The sequence below is a fragment of the Pagrus major genome, chromosome 4, assembly GCF_040436345.1.
Source record: "Pagrus major chromosome 4, Pma_NU_1.0".
NCBI lineage: Eukaryota > Metazoa > Chordata > Actinopteri > Spariformes > Sparidae > Pagrus > Pagrus major.
Genome location: NC_133218.1, coordinates 19830667 through 19852472, shown reverse-complemented (window position 1 = coordinate 19852472; position 21806 = coordinate 19830667). Strand labels below are relative to the sequence as shown.

At 41.2% G+C, this 21806-nt stretch overlaps 1 protein-coding gene across 1 annotated transcript in view; it reads right to left on the bottom strand.

Moving 5' to 3' along the window:
- The window catches only part of gpc5a (glypican 5a), a 143191-nt gene that overhangs the window by 90137 nt on the left and 31248 nt on the right, over window positions 1–21806 (bottom strand). Inside the window, exons 3-6 of the mRNA XM_073464923.1 lie at window positions 19315–19775; window positions 18986–19219; window positions 16886–17022; window positions 16671–16796 (exon numbers count right to left, since the gene is read on the bottom strand). Of these exons, the coding sequence (XP_073321024.1) occupies window positions 16671–16796; window positions 16886–17022; window positions 18986–19219; window positions 19315–19775 (958 nt within the window). The remainder of the gene's footprint in view (window positions 1–16670; window positions 16797–16885; window positions 17023–18985; window positions 19220–19314; window positions 19776–21806) is intronic.

Here is a 21806-nt window from a genome sequence, read left to right as displayed (position 1 = left end):
AACCCAATGGCAAAGTACTTTTCTGCAAACCACGGATATGTTGCAATTTTACATTTCTTCAACTTTCAGTTTTTATGTTGGGCTCATGGTCTGGGGAGGTTTAGGCACAAATACTTGGTTAGGGTTAGGAAAATATCATGTTTGGCTTAAAATATCTGGTTTTGTTGCCACAAAAATACAGCTTGAAATTGTCTAACAGCTTCAAAATGTCCTAATGTCTCGTCAAAAATGGCTGGAAAATCTCTCGATGTCATGATGTCTTTAAAAAATATACACTTTTTTGCCACTTACACGGCTTGAAGATGTCCCAACGCCTTGTAACACCGTCTCAAACATTGATCTCACTTAGCTGTCACCCCACCACCATCACTTCCCCCTAACAACTTTAGTGTAGCTCAGAAGCCCACCAAACAATGTATTTACTACAATGATATAATTCAATTAATAAATAATTAATTTCCTTAATTAATCGTTTTCTCTATAAAATGTGAGAAAACTGTAAAACATGCCATTTAAATTTCCCAGAACTCAAGGGATCATATTCAAATTGCTTGTTTTACACTGAACAATCATTTAACAAGCATTAATGTGCAATAGCTGCAACCACATGGCAGCTGACCACATTCACACAAACACCCTCAGAAACACTTGACCTCCTTGGCAAATTTCAGCATCATATGGTGAGGAATTTTTGTCGACCGACTGACAGATCGAAGACAGATCGAGCTGTAAAGCTGCTGGTCGCAGGTTTAAAAAGGTTTCCTATCAAATATGAAAGAAAAGAAAGCAACACATTTGCACAGCTGTGATGCTAAACCCAGGGATTTGGGGCATTTTAATCAATTTCAGCTTTTAACAAAACCTTAAAAATTATTTGTCAAAAATATAACCCATACCCCAGTGAAAAACAACACGTCATTGAAAAGTGCCACAGCTGTGGGCACAAAAGAGTCTTGGGAGCATCTTGGCATCTGTTACCACTCACTCAACACCCTGAAAAAGCCTTCAACAGAGGAAAGAAAACTGAGAAACTTCAGTAAGAAGCAACCAAGCAATTCCCACCACATGAGTTTAGGTGTTACAGATGTGTTGTAATGAAAATATATCTTATTTTATAACAAAAAAAAACGTTCCCCTGGGCAATTCTGTAAAACGTCAGAGTGACGAATGGAGCGTGCGGCATATTTGGGTTTGCTCATCGTTGACTGAAGCAGGTTTCCAGGCTATGCGGCGAGCGCCGGCGCTAATCTTCACAACCTCTTCACACTCCTTCAGCTTGTGTCAACAGCCCTGTGAGTCAGTTAGCCATTCATATGTTGCTACAGATGGTCTCATCCCTCTTCTTCAGCTCAGCTGCTGACATGATTCATGGGGCTCTGTGTCTTGATTTAGGGTCTCTTTCATATTTCTTCTCGCCCACAGCAGAGAGGCATTTCTTTAAGATACCCCTGAGGCAGTGACCCTGCTCTGCCTGGCCTGTCTGCCTGTTTGAGAGAGAGAGAAAAAAAAAGCTCTGCCGGGCAAAACTGGACGAGACACGAGACACATACACACACACACACACACACACACACACACACACACACACACACACACACACGTACTGTATATGCACATATAAGCTGATGCAAGCTTGTACAGGCAAAGGCAAACAAGTCACAGTCTCTTTGTCTTTCTCATAAAACACAAAATGTGCTAAATAATCAACAACAAAATTAAGTGGATGGCCAAAATTGTGCAAATAAGCACTGCTTTCTTGCTTTCAGCCAACTCACAAATGAGGAAACAGACTAATCTTCACTTTCCCACTGCTGCTCTTATTTCCCCTCCTGAAGTAAATAATATAAGCAGCACATCACTAAAAGAATTAGCCAGCAGTCACTGGTGATTGTTTCCCCACTCAATCTCAGTTTGTTGGATATTTTGCTGAATAATAATCTCACATGTTTTCCTTCTATCTGGAGTCAGAATTTTCCTCCGATTCAGTCTCTATGGGCATCAGATTGCGCTGTCAGAAAGGACTATAGCGAAAGACTGTGCACACCACTTCCTTATCGCTACCAGTAAATTACTTCAGGATCAGATACAGGCTGCCAACTCGCAGAAACTGCACTCGCCAGACACAGAGAGAGAAACAGAGAAGGAGATAGGGAAGAGTGAGAGAGAGACGGAAAAAAAAAGTGTCAAGACATGACAAGAGGAGGAGAGTAGCCCCGTGGAGACTGATAGTTTCAGCCGCTCTCAAAGGTCATCTGATGTTATCTAAAGATCATCTTCAGTCACCAACGCGCCTCTTTTTACACTCCGGAGTCAAGCAGCTGTCAATCAAAACTTTCATAACCTGCAGCTACAACAAAGTGGCTTTCTCTTCCCAATGTAATCAATCTGAGAGACAATTCATACCGAAATATCAACACAGGCACAAAATGGAATGACTGAAAGATGAGGATCACCTACAGCGGTTTGTAAAGTATACATGCTTTGTCATTTATGTGCCAAATATAGCAGGAGTGCACTGATGTTTATCATAAACACTGAATTTCACAAATAAGAAAAGTAAAGAGGAAAAGAAAAATCAACCAATCTAATTTCTTCCATTACTAGCCTTGTTTGAAATGACTGCTTTTATCTTTTATCCAAATTTACATCTACAAAGAATGACTGATAGCACATATTATGTAGGGATCTGACTAAAAATAACAGTGAGTCTGTTGTTTTGTCCAGCCAACATCCCCAAACCAACAGTCCCCTTTAATTCAATCAAGCCTAGTCCAATAGCTCCGTAGCTCTGTATCACTCTCAAGTTTAAACCACCCGTAATTGCCTAACAATAAGCCTTAAAACCAAATCTGCTTAATGTATTATCTATTACTGATTATATTTCATATCAAAGCCAAAATGATTAGAGTAATAGATTAGTCAATTGACAGTAAATAACAATGTTGTTGTTACAGTTCATCATTTAAATCAGTTTCAAGACAAAAATGCCAAAGATTGTCTGGTTCCAGCTTTTAAAACATGAATATTTGCTGCTGTTCTGGGTTTCATATCATTGAAAACTAAATATATTTCGATTTGAGACTGTTTATTTAACAAAACAGGCGATCTGAATATTCCACGTTGTGCTCTTGAAACAACCATTTGCATTTGATACACTAAAAAATTAATCAAGGACACAAACGATGAATCGATCATAAAAACAATCATTGGTTGCAGCCCTGTTTCACATCTAGCTTCACTCTGGTCTGTTCGTTTGAAAAACTGGTCTTCATCCTTGAAACTGACTCATATTTCTTTAAATATGTTACATCATAAATTATTAAAATGTGAGCTCTGCAACAACCCAATTCCCCAATGGAGATGAATCAAAACACATAAATGCTTGAAAACAATTTTATATTTTACTCATTGAAAATACGGTATACACAACTGTAGCCTTGTTTCACTTTACTGTACTTTATTAACACTAATATCCTAAAACATATTTGTATCTTATGAGGATCTTAACGTCTTTCATCCTGATGTTTGGCCATCCTGTTCTCTTTTAATTTAAACTTTAAATTAAGTTATTGTGTAACCAGGCAGGCAACTTAACACGTAATTTATATAAACATTAGCACATTTTGGGCTACTAACACTGATGTTGCTCACATGTCACAGTGTTGATATCAGCGGATTTGTCCTCGTTGTTCAGGTGATATAAAATAAGTTGCCTCAGAGTCTTTCTGTAATGTGATGGTATGGATTAAACTTGTGGCGAGTCATCGGGATGCAGCCGGCGGACTTTCACACGCGTCGAGGGACACTCATACTCGTCGTACAGACGTGCCTCGACTTCCTCTCTGCAGCATTGTGGGGAGCAGCTCCGGCGTGGCGGAACCGAGCAGATGGTGAACGTATGCGGCGCTCATGCATGTCATCATCACCTTCATTAGCTGAAGGTGACATATGACATCATCTGGCCCACGTGCATTATGGGGGCCAGAAAGAGTTGTTTGCTTCTTTTTCCTTCTGTTTTTTATTGCAGCATGGTTCAAGGTTGTTGATGGGAGGTATTGTGAATAATCACACACACACACACACACACACACACACACACACACACACACACACACACACACACACACACACACACACACACACACACACACACACACACACACACACACACACACCTTCCGCCGGCTACTCCTCCTCAAACCTCCCCCCGTTCCCACCACCTCCCAGCATTAAGGTAAATAAGGGCTTCCAGCAGAGAGCCAATGAGCACGGGCCACTGAGCAGAGATGCATGTTTGTGTTGCCTTCCTCCCAGGACCCTGCTCGTTTATCTTGGCTGTCAGGTAAAGGGCAGACTCAGAGAAGGTGAAACTTTTTTTTTTTCTTTAATAAGGCCGGCTTGGTTTCCATAGAAACTGCAGGACAACATTACAGGGACAATGATAAGAGAGCAAAGTCTGGTCTCAGGGCATCCCGCAGTGTGCCACATTGTTGTTGGAGACATTTGCGTTTAGGAATGAAAGAGCTATTTAGAATGAATCTCAGGGAGCCTCCAGGCTCAGACCTTTTACTGTGGGAGGTGAGATTAATGAGAGCATATTCACACCTAGCTTTCAGCTGAGGTCAGGAGCTAAAAGGTAGGTTTCCACTTGTAAACAGGTGCTGAGTCTTCTGTGGGTACAAACTCCCCGATAAAGACGAAATTGACCACAAAGGAAATGATGCTGAAGAATGTAACATTTTAAAGATCAGAAGCAGATTCATTAGCTGTAACTTTTTCAGCCGTGTATAAATAATACAACACTGAACCACATTGAAGTTACGCTCCAAAACTGTCAATAGTCCAAATGCGAGCTACCTACGCGTTCAGAATATTCTCCTGAGGCTAAAAGTGCATAAAGAAGAAACAAATTGCACAGGTAATGAATACTTAATGACTACTACATTTTTCACTTTGTGGCGTTAAATGGGAAGCATGTTTGGTTAACAAATGAGTGGAAAATCAAAGGAACACAAGGTACCACACGCATTGTCAAAAGCCTGCAGCCGTGAGATAAACTGAGACAATGATACAGAGATATGAGAGTCTTTGTTCCCAGCCACACTCCTGCGAGAGAGAGAGAGAAATTAAGTCTCTTCTGGAGCAGAACTCAACATGGATATGGTCCGCATGTAGTCATAAAGTCGATATGAAATCAGGCGACCTTGATAAGACGGCGCACAACTCTAATTCATGTGCAGACACGCTTAATGCGACTGCAGGAAAAGTGTTGGATTCGACATTAGGCTTTTATTCTGCATTCATTCCAACGTTATGATTGACTCAATAACCGAGAGGAAATTCTCAGGGGAATGCACTACCAACTCTCCATACACAAAACAAGAAAAAAAACATCAGGGGCTTTTATTGTAGAAGTCCATTACTGAAATTGCTCTCATCTATTGTTTACTGGTCTGTAGTGCCGAACTATTCCAGCTAAGAACTATGAGAAACAGCTTTTGTTTTCAAAACGATATTGCTGTGTCCTTGCGATTCAATCACAAGACAGGACTCTTTCTGTCAGTACCTCCAATTCTTTAAGCCTTTTTATGACGAAAGGAATAAATCCCGCTCACGTCGAAGGCTTTCTCACCAAAGAAGTGCTACATCTGTCCCCTCTTTATGAGCATTAACTTCACATGTTTTCCAACTCTTTGTTCCACCGTTCTCCAGCGGCCTCTGATTTATATCGGAGGTAAAGAGGAAGAGTGCTCCATGGGGACCGAGCGTGTGTGTTCGACGGTAGACGGAGGCAGGCTGAAATCACACACGGGGGTGAGGGTGTGTGCTCTGACAGCTCATCAGTGGACAATAAGGCCTTGGCTGTTAATGTCCTGCTACCCGGCGCACTGCAGGGTCACAATCTGCTCCAGATGCTGGAGGCAGGCGTCCAACTCGTGGCAGTGGAAGAGGGGGGAGAAGCAGAAAGGGAGTGGGCTCACTGAAAAATGAATGGGACGAGATAGAGATGCACATACATACATGCACCACCCGCAACAAGCAGCGCAATTTCCTGTCTCTTCTGCACAGTTAATGTAGCAACATCAGGGATAATATCTGAGCACAAATAAATGAAATCTCCCTTTTTCCAGAGAGCTAGATTGAAAATGTATCCGTTCAGAGCAATCGTACATAATTCGAGAACAGGGGGGGGTGGAGGGGCTGAAGCAGACAGAGAAACGAGCACGCGCGCACACACACATCCCTGCGCGCATACAAGAGGGACTTATGAACTCAATTTAGTCAGCCAGACCGAGTTCTTGATTCTGTCACTTGGGATAATCGTCAGGATGTGGCGCTCTGACCGAGCCCCTGCGTCTAAACCCAGGCAGGATATAAGGTCATGTTGGAGTGGAACTCTAGCCATGCAGCACCCAGACCTCAAGTGCTCCAGTGGTTTTGTGGTTATCTGCAGTGGGCAGCTGTCGCAATACAGAAGGAGCTCTTCAAGAACGTCCCCTCTCCTCTTCCTCTCATCTTTCCCTCCTCGATTTCCCTCTCAATCAGCCCACCCATCTTTCTGTTTTGTTTAATTTTAGCATGTGTTTATTTGTGAGTTTTTGTTCATTGTTCGTTTTTAGTGTTTTTTCCCCAAAAGATTCAGATGCAGAATGAGCCAAACAAAGCTATTATGGTTGGAGTCCTGGACAAGACACTAAATAACCCAAAGAGAAAAGGCGCAGCTATATTTGTATTCAACTTTATGAACTAGCCTTTGAGGGACCAGGGATTCCATACTACATTTACTTCAAGCTGTGAGCGAAACAACTCTCTTGCTTTCTCGCATGAGAGTGACTAAGAGGACAGCTGTGCATAATATATTTGACAGTGCATGTTTAAAAGGTTATATTCCTTTTCTGTTCAAAATTAGGTCACTTCATCACAGCAAACGAATGCAGCAAGGAGGCGGTGAGACTTGATGTTCTGCAACGTGTCTGTTTATCACTTAAATTTTGTTTTCTGTCTGTCACTGTCAGGGACAACATGGATAAGAACCACCGCTTCCACCGTATACATCATCAAAACTGATGCAGGGAAGTAGGGGAGGTGGGGGTGGGGGGGTCACCAATCTGGCATGTGTCTGATGTGTGCAACTCAAAGTGCAGAGCTCCACCTGCTGGTCACAGAGAGATACAGCAGCACCAAAACAAGCCTGAAGCACAAACATTTGGATTTATTACTGCAATGACCATTTTACTGAATGGGACAACATAGCTCTGCCTGCAGGTGTATTAATGGATGATAGGGCGTTTACATGTGCACTGAACAAAGACAACCAGCTGTGATATTATATTTATCTAAGCAAGTATACTGTTCAATCAGCTCTTTGCTACAGAGAGAACTAGAGTTTGCCATGAATACTCCATCCTTAACTCTTTTGTTTCATTAAAACTGGTTCTTCTTCCTCAGTGTTTTTGGGTCCCACAGACCCTCCTGCTGTATTTTCAAAAATACTTTTTCAAACCTTTGGATATTTTTCTTTTTCTTCTTTTAGAAAAGAAATTCAAGTTTGTTTTTTCAGTTTATTAAGCCAAAAAAGTCAGTGAACTTACTTGCTTACTCTTCTCTTAAAAGTTCTTCCCTAAAACTACATAATGCACCTTTAAAAATCATGTAATTAACATGCAATGTGAACGTAATATGGCACATATTGTAGAAATGTCAATATGGTATGTAACCTATGATACGTGCAAAAATATGAAATCATTTGCGTTTTATAGAAACGTCAACTAAGAACATTTTATTCTGGTGACTGGGCTGGTTAAAAATCACATTTATTAACAATCCACCTCAAATTAAAAGAATCTCTGTCCGTCTGTTCTTCAATTTTAACTGTTCATCCGATTGACTTCACACTTGGCGGGTGTATTGCTGTGAACTGTGTCATCAACACCTTCCAAGTGTCGAGTGTGTTTGAAGTTGTTTGGATGAGCAGCTGCCAGCAGCCATAACAGAGGTTGAGCAATGAACAGGCACGTTTTGAACAGGCACTGCACTGGATGTTATGAAATCAAGAAAAAGCCCAAAAGTATCAAGCTGATTTAAGCCTCCGTTAAGTTAATAAACATGCTGTATTTCCTCGATTCCCAGTCTGGGGATCTAGACCATTGCAAGGGGTCACAAGGTTGATCTAAGGGGTCGGAGGGGTGAGATGATTAACAGCACAGGAAAGCTTAAAAATATATTTTGGCAACATCAGTATGTTTTATTAAATCAGAATTTACCCAAATCTTTCCTTTTTTATTATAAATTATTGAATAATTTACCTAAAAAGTATTGATATAAGTCAATTCGGGGCAAAAAGACTCTTTGACTAGCAACTTGGAGACACGTGCAACATGTGATGAGTTTCGTTTTTCTTTTTTGAAGAGTGCAGCCGTATTTTATTATTCACACATGCTGTCCCCCATGATGGGAACACCATGTGGATTTTGCAGTGAGACTCAGAAAACCCTCCAACGAAGAAGCATATTCCCCGAGCAGGCCGGGATAACCTAAGCTCTTGATGCTTCTTCAGTGGATTCCTATTAGCAGAGCTTAAAAGCTGTCATTTCCGTTAAGCTACCGCAAATCACCTGAGCTTCACGTCTAGCGGACGGGATGGAGGAGAAAATGAGACAAATGACGAAACAGACAATGACGAATAGAGAGGAACAGAACAGAGTTAAATAGATATGAAAGAGTGCAGCAGAGACCTAAACACAGAATCAATCCTTTCCTCTGATAACTGGCCACACATTGAGGGGTGGCCTGCACTCCGACTCCGGGGCTCTTATTACCATGTGATTAACCTCTTCAGGATTAAGCGGGCAGCCAAGAGACACGGGAAGGGTCAAAGGTCGGCGCTCAGACAGCCTCTCCAGCATGAGGGGTGGCCTATTACACGAAAGGCCACACTTCTATCTACCTGCCTGTCTTCAAACATCTTTTCAACGCATTCATCCCGCAGTACTCATCCCTCCGTGTTAAATTTAAGCAGCACGCAAGGTCAGTTGCCTTATTATCGTAGCAGCGAAAAAAACTGTTGTACTCAATTAGAAAAAGGCTCTTTGAAAATATCAACACACCGCCAAACACCTGGTGTGTGTTGGCAGCCATGAGACAGACTGCAGGTGGGGATGAATTAAAGTGAGTCTACACCGGAGGAGGTAATCATGAATAAAATATCACACTTTGGTACTTGTTGAGGCTGTGGCTTTTTAGCACCGCTATAAGTCTTTGTTGTTGTACCCCATTGGCAGAGAAAAGGGAAAAGATGACTTCTTTTTTTTTTTTCGAACAAAATATAATCCGAAATAGTTTTTCTGCGTTGCACACGCTGAAGATCAGGTGCCAAACTGAATTAGAAAGTAAATGTGAGGCAACTGAAAAAGAATCTGTGTAATCCCTTGGCTAATGCAGACTTGTCTGTCGGTCTGTTACTCTGACAGAGAAACAAAGAAACCTGGTAGCTGATGTGTGTGTGCAGCTCATGGCAACTTGCCATTCCTTCACTATGTGTGTGTATCCATGACGGATGGAGAAAGCATGTGGGAATGTGTTGACCTTTCTGCCCAGACAGGGACGGTGTCTCCAACCAAACAAGATAACCGTCACTTCCATAGTTTGAGTGATGTTTCACCGTTTTATTTTTTTAATCTCTCCTTGTCCAGTAACAAAAATCACAAGAACTTTTTAATCAGTCTTGAAGTGTGACAAATGTAAGGGCACAACAATCTCGACACGGCTGGGGATGAATTATAATTTTTCTATACGATACAATATCCGAGCTCTGGTTCTCATGATGAAAACTTTTGTGAAGATCTTACTTTTACAACTTGTTTTATGTAATTTAAAGCATCTAGGGATCTTGTTTATGAAAGAGGATGTTCCTAGTGATAAACCCACATTTCCCCATAGTTCCCATATTATGCTCAATTTTTGGTTCATACTTTTATTTTAGGTGCCTATGATTTTATGTTCAGAAAATGCATTATTTTTCTCACGCTGCCCATTGCTGCAGCACCTCTATTCAGCCTCTGTCTGAACACTCCTGTCTCTTTAAGGCCCCCCTCCGGAAAAGCTGAGTCTGCTCTGATTGGTCAGCTCTCACAGGCCTGAGCAGGCACCACCTACCATGTTCTCTATCAGCTCTGCTGGTGTTTTTGTAAGCACGGTTGTGCTGGGGGTGGTGACTGTCCAGTCGTGACATCACAACGTCAAAAAAGTCCTAACAGCCGGTTTAAAAATAAAAATATTTATGCAGCACAAAATAGACATTGAAATCTCAATTTTTACAATATGGAACCTTCAAACTAATTGTTTAATGGCCATCAGCGTCTTTACTGTTCTGGTTCCCTCTCACTGCATCAGTGTTGTTTTTAGCTGCAGCAGGCAGCTGTTTTCTGCACAAAAAGCTCTAAAAACCAACTTCACTCTACCAGCTCAGCACAGACAAACAGCAGACAGGAACAGTTAGCAGCTAGCTGGTGAGCATAGTGGAACATTTAGATCAGTCCTATTCAACTACTTTTTTGGAAGGGCCAACGGACCGAACTTTTACACCCTCTATGTCTGAAATGTACAGCTAGGAATTTAAAGGTGTTAAACAGTGCTCCTTTTATTTTCTGTGCACTGTTAATTAGTTTTTGTAACTGTAAGAGGAGCATTATGTATACAAAAGCTCTGAAACAAACGATGCACCTTTCAAAATAGCCTGGGTTAAATTTAAAATAATGAAATAACACTATTTCAGTGCTCCTAAACAGACATGAATGAGCCGATCAGCCTTCTAATGAAATGATCAAAGATTCAGAGGCTTGAAAGCCAAATATTTCCCTCCAGAGTTGTACTGCTTATGCTACATTCAGAGTTCGGAAGTCGTTCTTCCGACTTCGGTTTGTTCAAGTTGTGCCAAGTCAGAATGGGGGACCAACGTGGACAATGTTTTGCATGCAGAGCATTCAAACAACACACTGACAGCTGTTTCAAAGTAAGCGGATCATGCAATGAAGTCCGCTACCGTAAACTAACCAGCGGCTTCCAACACAACACAGACGTTCCACAGAGCCCCTTTAAGCTAATTTTTTTCAATCATTTTTTATCTTATCATAACTGTTTTTCTTTTTTTCTATAGCAAAATCACTTCACATTCTTGCTGCGAGCACAAATACACCACACCTGCCTGCACATTGTTTCAGTTCAGAGCGCAGACTTAATGCAGGATTATTTCAGGTAAAATTAGCTGTCACAAAAGATGACAAAACTGTTAATAACCCATAACAATACCAATCAGAAAACTTCATGTCCAATTTGTTTTTCTTCTTCCTGCCAGTAAAAGTGCGTAAGTGAAGGACTTAACCAGAGAGAAAGAATCTGTGTACCAAATCTCCCCTGAAGCCAGACCCCATCATAGACATTGAGATGAAAGCTGCGTGTGTTCTTCCTCTATGATCTTATCTGATTGTTCTTTATCTTTTTGTTTACCAGGGACCCAGATGGGGACGTGCATTAAATCTCCCTTAAACCTCAGGCCTCTGTGTCATGTGCTCTTTTGCGCTCGTCCCATTTTATTAAATAAGACAAAAACGCTCTGGTGCAACTCCCTGCTTCTTTAAATCCATAAAACAATCTGCGGCAGGACGCACAAAGAGCTGTTATAAAAGGCATCCACGCACATTCAAATGTGCAGTCTCACACACGCACACACACACACACACACACACACACACAGCAACTGAACCAATCGTTTAAGGTCTCTGAGGCCTCGATAAGCTTCTGTAAATCAGCCACCATCCGGCAGTGAGTTTTATTCCCCTCTCTCTCAGTGGATGTTGGGTTATGACCCGTAGGCAGGAGGTTATTTATTGCTTCTGTCTCAGCCTGTGTTGACTCCCAGCCACTCATCTATGGTTCTAGGCTAATAGAAAGCAGCACAGGGTTGTAGATTTGCAGGAAGCCCATTCAGCTGCAGGGACTTCTTGGCTCGATAGTCTCCTCACACCCTCATCTCGATAGTCTCCTCTCACCCCTCCTCTGCCTTGATTCTTTATGTTATTCAATTCCTCAGCTTTCTTCCTCTGTTGTTTTTTTTATATGTAATGACTGAAACAAAATGAAGGCCTGTGAGAGAACCTGAGGTGAACGAGTCCCTATCAATAAGCATTGGTGTGAATGAGGAAAAGAGGCTCCGCAGACCATAAACACTTCCTAGAGGCTGCTGACAGGGATGATGGACAGTCTGCAGCAGCCTGCTGATCTGCTTCTTCCTCCTGCACATGAGAGACATCTCTGTTCTCAGAGACGGCTGCCTCCTTTATTATGGAAACTTGAGGTCTTATGTTGGAAAAAATAACAAAAGATGAAACATGTAAATTGTCAATGCCAGAATAAAACTTAACCTTGATACTGAGATTTTAAAAAGAGACCCTCTCTCCCTCCCCATCCCCCCCCCTACTCCTCCTTTCTTACCTTCACACAGCTGCTGTGAAACATCTCAACAAGGCTGTCATCCTTTACAATGGACCGTCTAACCCAAACTGGCAACTCCAACCTCACCGTGGTTTGAAATACGGGCCCACTTGCCATTTCTACAGTGCTGACAGCGGCTGACAGTCAAGAGGAACAACCACAGACTGAGGATATATGAGGGGGTCCTTGAGTGATGACAGCGCGTTTGAGATGGAGAGCTGTGATGTAATGGAGACAAGGCCGCTGACTGATACGATGAAGGAGGCCAGTTTGTCTGCACCGGTTCACAACCATTCATTTCCAAGATCTATGTGTGGGAGAACGAACGGTTAATAGAATAATTCGACATCGGTGTCAGCTTGTTTGTGTGGGCAGTGTACTGTTTATATACTGTGTGTGTGTGTGTGTTTGGTGTCTTCAACCAGGGTCAACGTCCTACTGCTGCCAGGATCATAGAGTGAGATGTCAATGGAGCTGAAAACCTGTAACTTCATGCAAACTGAAGACATTTTCTGACATAAATACATCACAAAGTGACAACTTTTTGTCATCCCGACGCAGATGATGTTTACGTTCATGGTCCTCACGGCTTCATTCAGACACAACAGCATTATTAAGTAAAACTTCATAAAAACCATCATTTATAAGCAGTAAATTTATCGATGATTAAATAGTTATTTAACTGTTAACAAGCATGAAATACTCCATTTCATAAATAAACTGTTTATTAAGCAGATCTAAAGGTTTATAAACATCAGTTACAACTTTACCATAAAACAAATGCTCAATAAATGGTTTATGAAGCATTTCATTGTTTGTAAACAGTGAAATAACTATAAACTAAAGTTTGATTAACTACACATACCAGAGCATGACCAATATATCAGCTGGCCAATATTCAGATATAACGGGATCGGCATAAGCTGTCCAATATGGGACACCATGAAAACTTGAAATGGACTTATGAAACAGAAAAAGATATTTGGAGGGATTCATAATTATTAAATAAAACTGTAAAATATCATCTCTTACATATTTTTGTGCCTGATAACCACATTCGAGGGATCATTGCAAAAAACGGAAGTATATCAGTTCATACATCCAACCCAGAATATTTTACTCCCCAATATTGTCATCAGTTTAAGCCCTAAAATCCAGTTATCGGTCGGACTCTAAAATTTACATGTATTAATCATGGTAAGTATAAAGTTTTATCAATTATTTGGAAACTGGTGCATGAGAAGAAGCAAAAAGAGAGACAGCAGTGAGTTAAAAATGTGACGATAAAACAGAATAAGACTGTTCTGTAGAGCTGCAACTATAAGTCCTTTAATCAATTACTTGATCCAGAGATATTGGTTGTCAACTATTTTGATAATCGATTAATTATTTCAGTATTTTTTCTTTTTAAAGAATTTTTTTTGGCTTTTAGAGTCTTGACTTGAACACGACAGCTCACAGAGTGAGACAGGAAAGGGTGAGACAGAGAGAGGAAGACATGCAGCAAAGAGGCACAGGCTGCAATCGAACCAGGCCTCTGCTGACTGCAGCCTCCATACATGAGGTGCAAAAATGTCGAACATTTGCTGGTTCCAGCTCCTTAATTGTAACAATTTTCTGCCTTTCTATGTCATTTGTGAGAGTAAATTGAGTCTTTGTGTGTTGGACTGTTGGTTGGACAAAAGAAGCAATTTGAAGATGTCACTTTAGGCTCTGGGAAATTGTGATGAGCATTTTTTGTATGTGTAAAAAGGTGTTGCCATTGAAGACTTATGAGTTAATGACCATCATGAGCATGAGGGACGCTCCGCCCTCCTTCTTACAGTGAATCCACTTCTCGTTGATACATTTTCACATCAATTTCATCATTTAACTTTATCTGAATTTATGCTGCTTGTTATATAACATCCAACAGTGCAGAAGCACAGAATGACGTGACGTTAATCTGGGACTCATGTGATATTTGGAAAGCATTTTTGCTGGATATTCGTTAATTCATCCACTCAGCTAGAAAGGAATTAACTTGGGATATATGTGTATGTACATAGAGAGCACTGGTGAGATTATCACAGCGGTTGAGTTTTTTCTTCTGGCCTGGTTGTACTGCCACAGAAAACTTGTTTCTGTAGACTGAGCTGAACCTCTCTGAAAGCTGAAATGGGCTTTTTAACAACGTTTCCTAGTTTGTTAAACTGATTTTGTTGATAAGAGAAATAATTAATTAATGGCAGTGATCACTGGCAGTACACCATGTTCCCTCTCTGAACGTCTAGACTTGTGCTGTTGCAGCCTTTACATTAATCTGTCAGCACTCGATTCAGAGTTGTGCTGTGTTGCAAGTGTTATGGGGATGTTACTAGGTGCTCTGCCAAGGTTATCTTTCACCCCTGTTAGCTAGTTTAATAGCTTGTCTGTCTGCCAGAAACATACTGGGAGGTTTTCAAGAAATTAAAGGGCCAGGTCATGAGCCAAAGAACCCGGATGTAGTGAGCCAGAAACCAGATCTCTGCCACATCAATCTTTGTTTCATAGCAATAACTGAGAAATAAAAAGAGAGTCCATATCCTTAGAGAAATCAAAGATCCTGTACAGAAATGTTTTAAGACATATTATGTTAGAGCCACCTATACGATAGAAAAATAATAAGAAATCATTTCTGTTTGATTTGCTCGAGATAAGCAGCTCCGTGGTCTCATTGCAGCTTTCTTACTAAACCAATAGAACCAATCATAAGGTTCGTTTACACAGCGTACATACAATTTAACTGTCTTTTCCATGATGTTATAAAAAAAGTGTATCAAAATTAATTAATCTAAAATGCATCTTTAACGATTTCATAGCTCACTAATAATAACACGTTCACTCATGTTAGGCAGGAGACTGTTTGGCCACAAACTAAAGAAAATGACACTTTGAGTTTACCCCAAACTAGCAGTTAGTCTGAGATGTCGCTAAAGACGCAAGTGAAGCAACACAGTACATAAAATAAGCACAGCAGAAGTAAGATAGGTCGGATCACCATGTTTAAACATATATCTTTAAATATTACAGTTACGGTTGAAAATGAAAGAAATAAAACAGAAATAAACACGTTTGATGGTTTTACATATCTCCATGACTTTAAAGTAAAAGGTAAAAGATATTGATATTCCTATTCTAGAAGGAGCTACTGTAATGTACCAACTTCACCCTGGGATCAATAAAGTATTTCTGATTCTGATTCTGATTCTGACATGCTTGGTATACTGTTCTAAATGTGTGTATTGTACTTGTGGAGTATGTATGTATTTTGTTATCATCTTTTTTATACTGTATTTGAAGAAGAAACTTTTCAGTAAATGGTTGAAGAGAACAACATGGACTATGAAGTTTTTATGGATGCTTGGACTCTACAGCTTAAGAGTCCTTTTTTAGCAAAATGATGGAGCCACACTTACATACAAAAGACTTCACTGAAAAGTCCGTTCTCAGTTGCATGTTGGAGCATGACTGTCTTCCACACTAGTTGTCACAAAATCCTGCTCACACATACAGGTACATGGGTTAAACTCAGATTTTTAAGTGAGCACAGAGAAGCTTTTGTCCTTCAGCAGATAAAAGTGAAAACAACCTTCTGGTATCAAACTCTGTGCAGACATCATTCTGCACAGTGAAGGTCAAACAAGTGAAGTAACGGTAAGCAAAACACAGCTCTGAGTGGAGGGAGGATTTAAGTGAAAGGACGGATTTTTGTGTGCTCAAGTTTAAACCTCATGAACTGCGCACCGAAAACAAAGGAAACATCATCTCTTCTTTTCAATCTAGGATGTACAAAAGATGCAGTCTGGAAAGTGACGTTTGAATTCTGTTCGTAATAAAGGAGCTGCTAAAGGAGTTACATCATTGAGTGTTTGGGTGTGTGTATGTCTGCATGAACCGGTGGCACCATAAAATTATAGTGAAGAACATCGAGACCATGTCTGTCTAAACAGATGAGAGACAAATTAAAGGAAAACCCTGAATAAACAGATGTAGATGTTTTCATAAACAACACAAGGAAGAAAATGATGAGGGGAGATCTTATTGCAGAATGCTGATCATCCCTCCAACAGAGTTTTTCTGGAGGCTGGTGGTGGCTCCTTAACTTACTGAGACACTTGTGGTTTGTTTTATTGAATTTGTCAGCCATCTTTAAAACGTACCTTTTTACCATGTCGGTTCCATTCCAGCAGGACAGCCCGTCACCAGAGGCCAGCTCACTCACACACAGCTGATCCGCCAGGCCACCGTAGTACGTACGGTAGAGACGTAGACTGTTCAGAAAGTCCCTGGAAAAGCAGAAGCAAAGTGTTCTGTATATAAACTGCAAATTGAATAAACCAAAATCAAAAATATGATCCTTCTTTGTCTTACTTACCTCCTCCTGACAGCCAGCGAGTCCCCTGACACTTTGACAGGAGCTTTCAGAGGGATGGATTCTCTGCTGCTGCTGCTGTGTTGGATGCTGACTGACTGCGCAGGCCTCCTGCTCGGTGGGCCACACAGTTTGTGCACCTATTACCAAGTGAGACAGACACAGATTTAAGTCTAAACATTGAAGGAAACATGCATTTTAAATCTTGTTAAACTGTACTGGTGCAGGACAAATACGCCTTATTTTAGAATGCTGAGTGACGGATGTTTATACTAAGGCCATTAGTGCAGACAGGCCTGTCATCTCCTTTATTCTGAATGCACTGCATGAGCAGCCTGTCAAGCAGCAGTGACACTACACAACCACTAGATGGAGCTGTGGTGTCCTTATCAGACCAGGACAGACAGTGGAGTTCAGGGACATCCTAAAGCAGTTCATTTCATAAAATATAAGATAAATGTGGACAGAAAATGACCTTGTTAATGTTTTATGGTTGGACTTTTATAGATTACTTTTATGTTTTATGGATAAAGACTTCCTGGTTTGAAGAAATTAGTCTAAAAGTGGCTGTTGAGACTTTCTCTTTCTTTCACCTTCTCTGCCTGGCAGTTAAAAAAAGGTATGACCAAGTCGGCACATGCACAGGTATTTTTGCAAACGTTTGAAAACAAATGAATAAATAAATAAATAAACTCCATCCAGACAAGGGTGTTGGCACTGTTTCAGAAAAGTCTCTGTCGACACTAACATGACCATTCACATAAACTGGGCATGTACGTGCCGGTGTAAACCAAAAGATTGTCTTCTCTGTGGTTGAATACTATCAATTATTTTTTATTTTACTTCTTATACTTTCAGTTTCTATTAAATATGTTACAGGTACCAGGGCTAGTATCAAGGCAACTGGTATTTTTCCCTGAAAACAGGACAAAAATGAGGCAGGGAAATGTGACTATATATTAAACTACTTAAGTATTACTTTTTTTGTACTTTAGTTGAGTATTTATTAACTTTCACTCCCTACATTTTACCACAAATATCTGTACTTTCAACTCCTTACATTTTCAAAACAGGCTCGTTACTTTAGTTTTAATTCTTTTGAGGGTAATTATCGATCATTTTCATTTTGCGTCATTGCATGCCGCCTTCCCAACATCACAAGACTGATCAGTGCATATCACCAACGGCAGACGAAGCAAGACAGAAACAGACAGAGAGGGAGACTGTAATGGGGAGAAAAGATGTGTTAGTGTCTCGTATCTGTAGAGACCCTGCAGTTTTCTGCCTGTATATTCTTATTTTCTCACTTTGTTGCTGCTCATGACGCTTTACCAACCAAAAATGACGGTATTTGACATCCTGAGAATGAGACTCAAGAACCAACTATCTTTCTGATGCGTTTACGAAGAAGCTAATTTTTACTTTTAAACTCTGAGTACATTTCAGAGCATGTACTTTGTTAGTTTCTTCTTACTTCTTCTTACAGAAGTTGAATCAGTACTTCTACTTTTACCAGACGCTTTTTTTTAGACAAGTATCTACACTTCTACTTGAGTACAGAATGTTTGTACTTTTGCCACCTCTGTTGAGAAGCGAAAGTGGGTGTCTGCATCATCGTTTCAAAAGCCTGTTCCTGTTCCTGCCCATCCAGACGTAAACACTGAAAACAGAGTCTTCCATAAATCCTAAAATGCCATTTACGTGTGTACGAAAGGCCAAAACACACAGAAAAAGCTTTGTTTTCAGAAATGCCCGTGTACGTGTGAACAGAGATTCTGACCTCCTTGGAGCTGCCACACATGGACGTTGTGGAGATATCTGGCCTGTTCTGGTCTGACTATCCTGTGTGTGTTATTAGCAATTTCAAGGAATTTATCTTCAGCCTCCACACCACATACCTATCTGACTTGGAGCCAACAGCTGGAACAGCTGTGTAATTCACAATAAAAATCCCTCCATGAAAAGCTTTATCCTCTGTCTATTCTTCTTCCATTTACGCTGTCAGATTTACTGGCGCTACTGGTTTTCAGCTCCCGCAGAGCCACAGCACAGTTTCAGGTCTACCATCCTCAATGATAAATCTCTCTTTACAGATGATCTGACCTGTGCCGAAAGGCGGGGTCCATTTTTCTGAGCGTGTCCGACAGCATCGTGAAGCAGCGTGTGAACTCCCAGCAGCACTTGTTCTAAATCCTGAGGTCCGTGCATCCGTGCTGACAGGCCCTCCAGCGAGCGAACAAACTCCCTCCAGTGGGTGTCAATCTCTGCCATGCTCGCCAAGCAGCCCCGCATCACGTTGAGGCAGTAACCCATGCAGGGCTTGGACTGGGTTAAGCCCTGTGAGAAGAGAATTACTTTGGGAATCAGTGATGCTGGAAAACACTTTCATTAATTCTGATCGATAAAGTCACTTCGGAGACATGCATCCATACCTGGCAGTGAGGACAGTAGTGCATCTTGAGCAGAGCCCGTCTGCACTCGCGGCTCAGCTGTAAGTGGTCCGTGGTATTGATGACCTCGATGCCGAGATGCAGCGCCTGAAGGAGAAGCTTCCCTGACACCCCAGAGCGAGTGATCTGATCAGCCAGGATGCTGGGCGCCCCGCCAAACGGTCTCACGTCACGGCTGGACGACCTCACACACTCGGCGTAGCCCGGCGATATGTCGCTGAGGCCTGGGTTGATGAGGTGATTGTAGACGAGTGGGAAGAGGGCATCGAAAAATCGCTGCACTAGGTCGTCAACGTTGAGCTCAGACCCCAGCAGGAAGAGACCAATGTCAGTGAAGAGTTCCCGCACAGGAACCTCGGCCTGATCAGCCATGTTGCGGTACGACTCCTGGAGGACGACGTTGGTGTGATTCTCCGCCTGCCTCATTAAGACCTCGAAGGTGTCTGGGGATGGAGAGCAGGACAGAGAAAGTGAGAGAGAAATAAATAAAGAAACACAAAAAAATACAGAGGGACTGCAGATCATCTTTCTTGCTTCAAAGTTGCCCTCCCAACCTCACGAGAGCTAGAAGAAGAGAACTGAAAGCATAAATATTCACTGTTAACAGTTTGGGCTGGGACTACTGTGTTGTGGTATGAACAGAGTCGTATACAGTATATTGCCCTTATAGAGCTTCGGGGAAGCAATTTGTTCTCTAATCAAAAGCGGAGCTGACAGAGACAAATGGAAAAGAAAGTGGTGACAACACATCAGTGTGGAAGCTGCTGTGATATAACATGAACAGAGCTCCAGTAGAACTATATATAGTGTTTTAATAAAACAACCACTTCTCCCAAACCAGCCTGAGTGGTGTCAGTGAGAGGAGAGGAGAGAAAGACTCGTGGTGTCATGGGAGTTCTTGGAGTGAGAACAAGAGCAAGTGGATGAAACAGAGAAGAGAGATGGGAGGAGAAACATGACAGAAGAAAGGCGGCGGTTAAGAGAGTGAAATGAGGGAGAAGAAAGGTTAAGAGAGACGGGGGAGATGGAGAGGATTCTCATCTCCATATACTTGACAAATTAATTCCACGGAATAAGCAATTATAATAATGTCCATCCAATTAGCATAAAACACACATGTACTTGGCAGCATGCCCGCCTCTGACTCTGCTTTACGAGGATGAGATGCTCACTTTCAACCTAAAAAACATGATTTTCAGCACACGATTTTCCCACTCATGAATTTTTTATCACCATGAAAGTAAATGTCAAGCAAATTCTGCTTAGCTCCACTCCTGGAAATATTTCTGCGAGACAGATTCTAATGCTTAGGCTGCATCAGGAGAGGAAAGCAGCTCACGCTGTCGCTCTTTTGTCTGTCGCAGCAGTGGACCCGCAGCTGTAAGCAGCATCCAGCTTTGCTTACGAGTGTGTTTCTACATGTGTGTTACAGGAGCGCTTGTTTGGGGAAGTGTACAGATAACGCGAGATTATGGCCTCCAACAGTCACAGAAGAGGAAGAAGAGTCCAGGTGTGCTGAAGATACATTCAAGGACAGAAATAAAAGCTAGTTGCCTTTGAGCACCATGAAATCTGTTAAAAAAGGTAAAGTGAAGTCTGACATTTTGGAAATGTTGGAGCACAGGAGATAGTTAGCTTAGTTTAGACTAAGAAGCTCCTGCAAAACTGGTTTTCTTTTTCATGGAATAAACAAACAAAACATAACATAGCTGTTCCCCCCTGATAGTAGACTTTATGCAAAGCTAAGCTAATCATCAAATGGCCCCAACTTTATACCTGACACACAGATGTGAAAGTGGTCAAGTCAAGAATGAATTTGCATATTTCCCAAACTGTGAAACTAGTCCTCTAGCTTTAATAGGAGGGAGAGCCTGGTCCATTTTTGCTCACTTCCATCAGTGAACCATTAAAGTGAGTCAGCAGGACTATTAAAAACTTTTCTAAATAGAATAGTTTTTAATGTCATCACACCTCTTCTACTGTGGAGAGCTAAAATGCCTCCTGCAAAAGAAAAAAAGAAAAATAAAGAAAGGCAGTTTGGATCCAATTCAAGATCTCTTTTCCGCTGTTGTTCCAGTTTCAAATCCATCTGCCTGCCTGTAGAAATGTTTGTGATCATTCTCCAATAAGCATAGACACTGACAATGTTCACCAATATTCTTAAATCTATTGTTTAAGTCACTGGTCAAAGATGCCCCGTGTCTGAAACGGTGCATCATTACTCCTGTGTATGTCTTCAGTATTCATCAGATTGGTCTGGAATGAAAAATTCATGTTGAGTGTGACATTTATAGTCGTGACACCCAGAAGCATGAAGTGATACCAAGATATATTAAAATAACTCATATCATATTTAATGAAATACTTTACCTTTTTTTAATACATTTAATATATTTCTTATAACACAGCCATGCAAAAAGTTCCCTTATGGATATACTGGCCAATATTCTATGCTGTACATACAGACTGTGACA